Raw genomic sequence first — 2,971 nt, forward strand, 5'->3', positions numbered from 1 at the left:
GAACTTCCTTTAGAAGTTACGGAGGTTTTGCAAAAAGGTATATAATCATAAAGAGCTTTTGGTTGGTTTATTTATTTATTTAACCACTAATATGAAAAACTATCATGACAGCCACCTTCTGAGATTGAAAAATTATTATGCAACGATGATGGTAATGCTTATATTATTGTCTTTAAGGTATGTTGTAAGGACTTTTGCTCGAGATAGAATATCTGAGCACTTTCCCTTTCTTGTGTACCACTTCATTTCTCGTCACTGTTTTCATTGTATTTTTACATCGCTTTTCAGTTGTATTTCTCGCCGTGTCCATCTCTTGTTACGCCACCTTTACAAGCGCGAAATGCTGGAAGTCACACCCACATGTCACGAGCAGCGTCACGGGTCTGTGTCCCTCGGGCCGCCAGCTGTACATCCGCCCACGGATTCAACTCGGCGTCGGCGCTTTGAGGGCGAAGCCAAGGCTCTTGAGGGTCGTGTGGATGTCTTCGTACACCTTCGGGTCCTCGATCGTCGGGGAGATCTTGACAGCCTTGTCTCGCGCGAGGTCGGCGATGCTCTTCCTTGCCGTTTTGCCCGAGCGCGTCCTGGGTAGCCCTTTGACGGCGCCGCTGAGACGAAACGCCGCCACGGGCCCAATCACGCGGCGCACCACATCCACGAGCTCCTTCGACACCTGCTCCCCCGTCAGTTCGCTTCCGGCCCTGACGACGAAGAGGCCGAGCGGGACCTCGCCCTTCATATCGTCCGGGACGCCGACGACGGCCGCGTCCACTACGTCAGGGTGCTCCAACATGGCCTCCTCCAGCGCAAGCGTGCTCAGCCGGTGGCCCGCCACGTTAATCACGTCGTCGTCACGCGACATGACGGCCACATAGCCCTGGGCATCCCGCATACCAGCGTCCATGGTGTCATAGTAGCCCGGGTATTCCCTGAAGTATGTGTCAACGAAGCGATCGTCCGCCCGGTAGAGGGTGCTCATGCAGCATGGAGGAAGCGGCAGGCGGGACACGATGCGCCCTAACTCGCCAGGCCCCGCCTCGCGCCCCTCCTCCGTCAATACCGACAGGTTGTAGCCGACCATGGGCTTCCCCGAGGCGTTTCGAGGTGGGTTCAGTGACATGTTCATTCCCACGCTGTGAGCTGTGATGGGGAACCCCGTCTCCGTCTGCCACCAGTTGTCCAGCACGGGCGCCCCGAAGCTCTTCTCGGACCACACGCGCGTTTCGTGGTCCAGCGGCTCCCCGGCCACGAACAAGTACCGCAGCGACCCCGTGTCGTACTTCCTGCCCTCCGCCACCTCCGGGTCCTCGCGCTTGATGGCGCGCAAGGCCGTCGGCGCCGTGAACATCCCGCTCACGCCGTGGTCGCGGATCACGCGGAAGAACTGACCAGCGTCCGGCGTGCCCACGGGCTTGCCCTCGTACACGATGGAGGTGTTGCCGTTGAGCAGAGGGGCGTAACAGATGTAGGAGTGGCCGACGATCCAGCCTAGGTCGGAAGCGGCCCACCACACCTCCCCCGGCGCCATGCCGTACACCGCACCCATCGTCCAAGAAAGCACGGCTGCGTGGCCTCCCGAGGGCCGTACGATGCCCTTAGGCTGCCCAGTGGTGCCCGAGGTGTAAAGGATGTAGCAAGGGTGATTGGCATCGACGGGTACGCAGTCGTGGCGGGGCGACGAGGCCACGAGGTCCTGCCACGCCATGTCGCGTCCCGGGCTCAGCGGGGCCTCCTCCAGCCCGCTCCTCTGCAGCATGACCACGTGCCTGGGCTTGTGCGAGGACAGCGCTATCGCCTCGTCCAGGATGGGCTTGTAGCGCACGAGGCGCGACGGCTCGACGCCGCACGAGGCTGTCACGACCACGCGCGGCTCCAGGTGACTGATGCGGGTCGCCAGCTCCCTCGCCGCGAATCCGCCGAACACCACCGAATGGATGGCTCCGAGGCGCACGATCGCCAGCATCGCCACCACCGCCTCGGGCACCATGGGCATGTAAACCATTACGCGATCGCCCACGCCTACGCCCATGCGAGCCAGGCCGCCAGCCACCCGCGACACCTCCTCCTCCAGCTGAGAGAAAGTCTTCTTGGTGAGCGATTGGTGAGGGCACCGTGAAGGGGGCCCCCCCCTGACCCCCCTTCCCGCAGACACATGGCGGTCCACGGCGTTATGGCAGGTGTTCAGCTTCCCGCCCACGAACCACTTGGTGAACGGCTCCTGACTGTTGTCCAAGACGCGCGTGTAGGGCACGTGCCACTCCACGCCGCGCCCCACCTCGTCCCAGAACTCCTCGGGCTCATCGATGGAACGGCGGTACAGGTTGTCGTGGGTCCCTACGGCCCACCTTGTCCGACACCGCTGTGTGGGAGTTTCGCGCCTGACAGCTGCCGATGCCACGCACATTTTGTCGACAAGTTCGTGCTCTCGCTCTGTAAAGCCACTTCTGATTACTCACACATGTAAAAATATGCGACCCGGCCTTGCACGAAACTTTTCGCGTTGCAAGTCAGCGAAAATTTCGTTGCCTTCCACTGAACTAGTGTTTTTATGGGACTCCTTTACTATCAACAAACTCGTACGCTGACAATCATTCGACAGCAAAAGAAAATTGCACTTCATGCACTTCAGACGCACTTATTAAATTCTCTGACCCTTTTTCTAAATAATTCAACCTTTCGTGACATCAGATTCGAACCGTTTCTTCGAAAAATATGAAATCAGTCGTTGCTAAGGCGTGTCTGGCAGCGGCGTAACTGGCCACTCCCCCCGCCTCCCTATAACCCAAGGCCGCTCGTTCACGTCAGCTGATTACACAAACAATAACATATGAATAGACTGAACGTACTCGCATGAACATGCCACACTCGCGGGCTGGAATGATAAAAAAAAAAACGAAAAAAATAATGGGTATAAAACCTCCCCGTGAATGCGATGATCCATCCGGTTTGTGCTTATCTCCCGTTTATACTG

General features: G+C 58.1%; 1 protein-coding gene across 1 annotated transcript; it reads right to left on the reverse strand.

Moving 5' to 3' along the window:
- Nucleotides 1-53: 53 nt before the first annotated feature.
- LOC119594383 (acyl-CoA synthetase short-chain family member 3, mitochondrial-like) lies at nt 54-2,469 on the reverse strand (the record flags this gene model as incomplete). The annotated part of the gene is given in 2 exon segments (XM_037943444.1): nt 54-2,344; nt 2,346-2,469. Coding segments are annotated over 2 exon segments (2,044 nt in total), but the record flags the coding sequence as incomplete, so codon positions are not given.
- Between the last annotated feature and the right edge of the window lie 502 nt (nt 2,470-2,971).

This window comes from Penaeus monodon, chromosome 33, assembly GCF_015228065.2.
Source record: "Penaeus monodon isolate SGIC_2016 chromosome 33, NSTDA_Pmon_1, whole genome shotgun sequence".
NCBI classification, from domain to species: Eukaryota; Metazoa; Arthropoda; class Malacostraca; order Decapoda; family Penaeidae; genus Penaeus; species Penaeus monodon.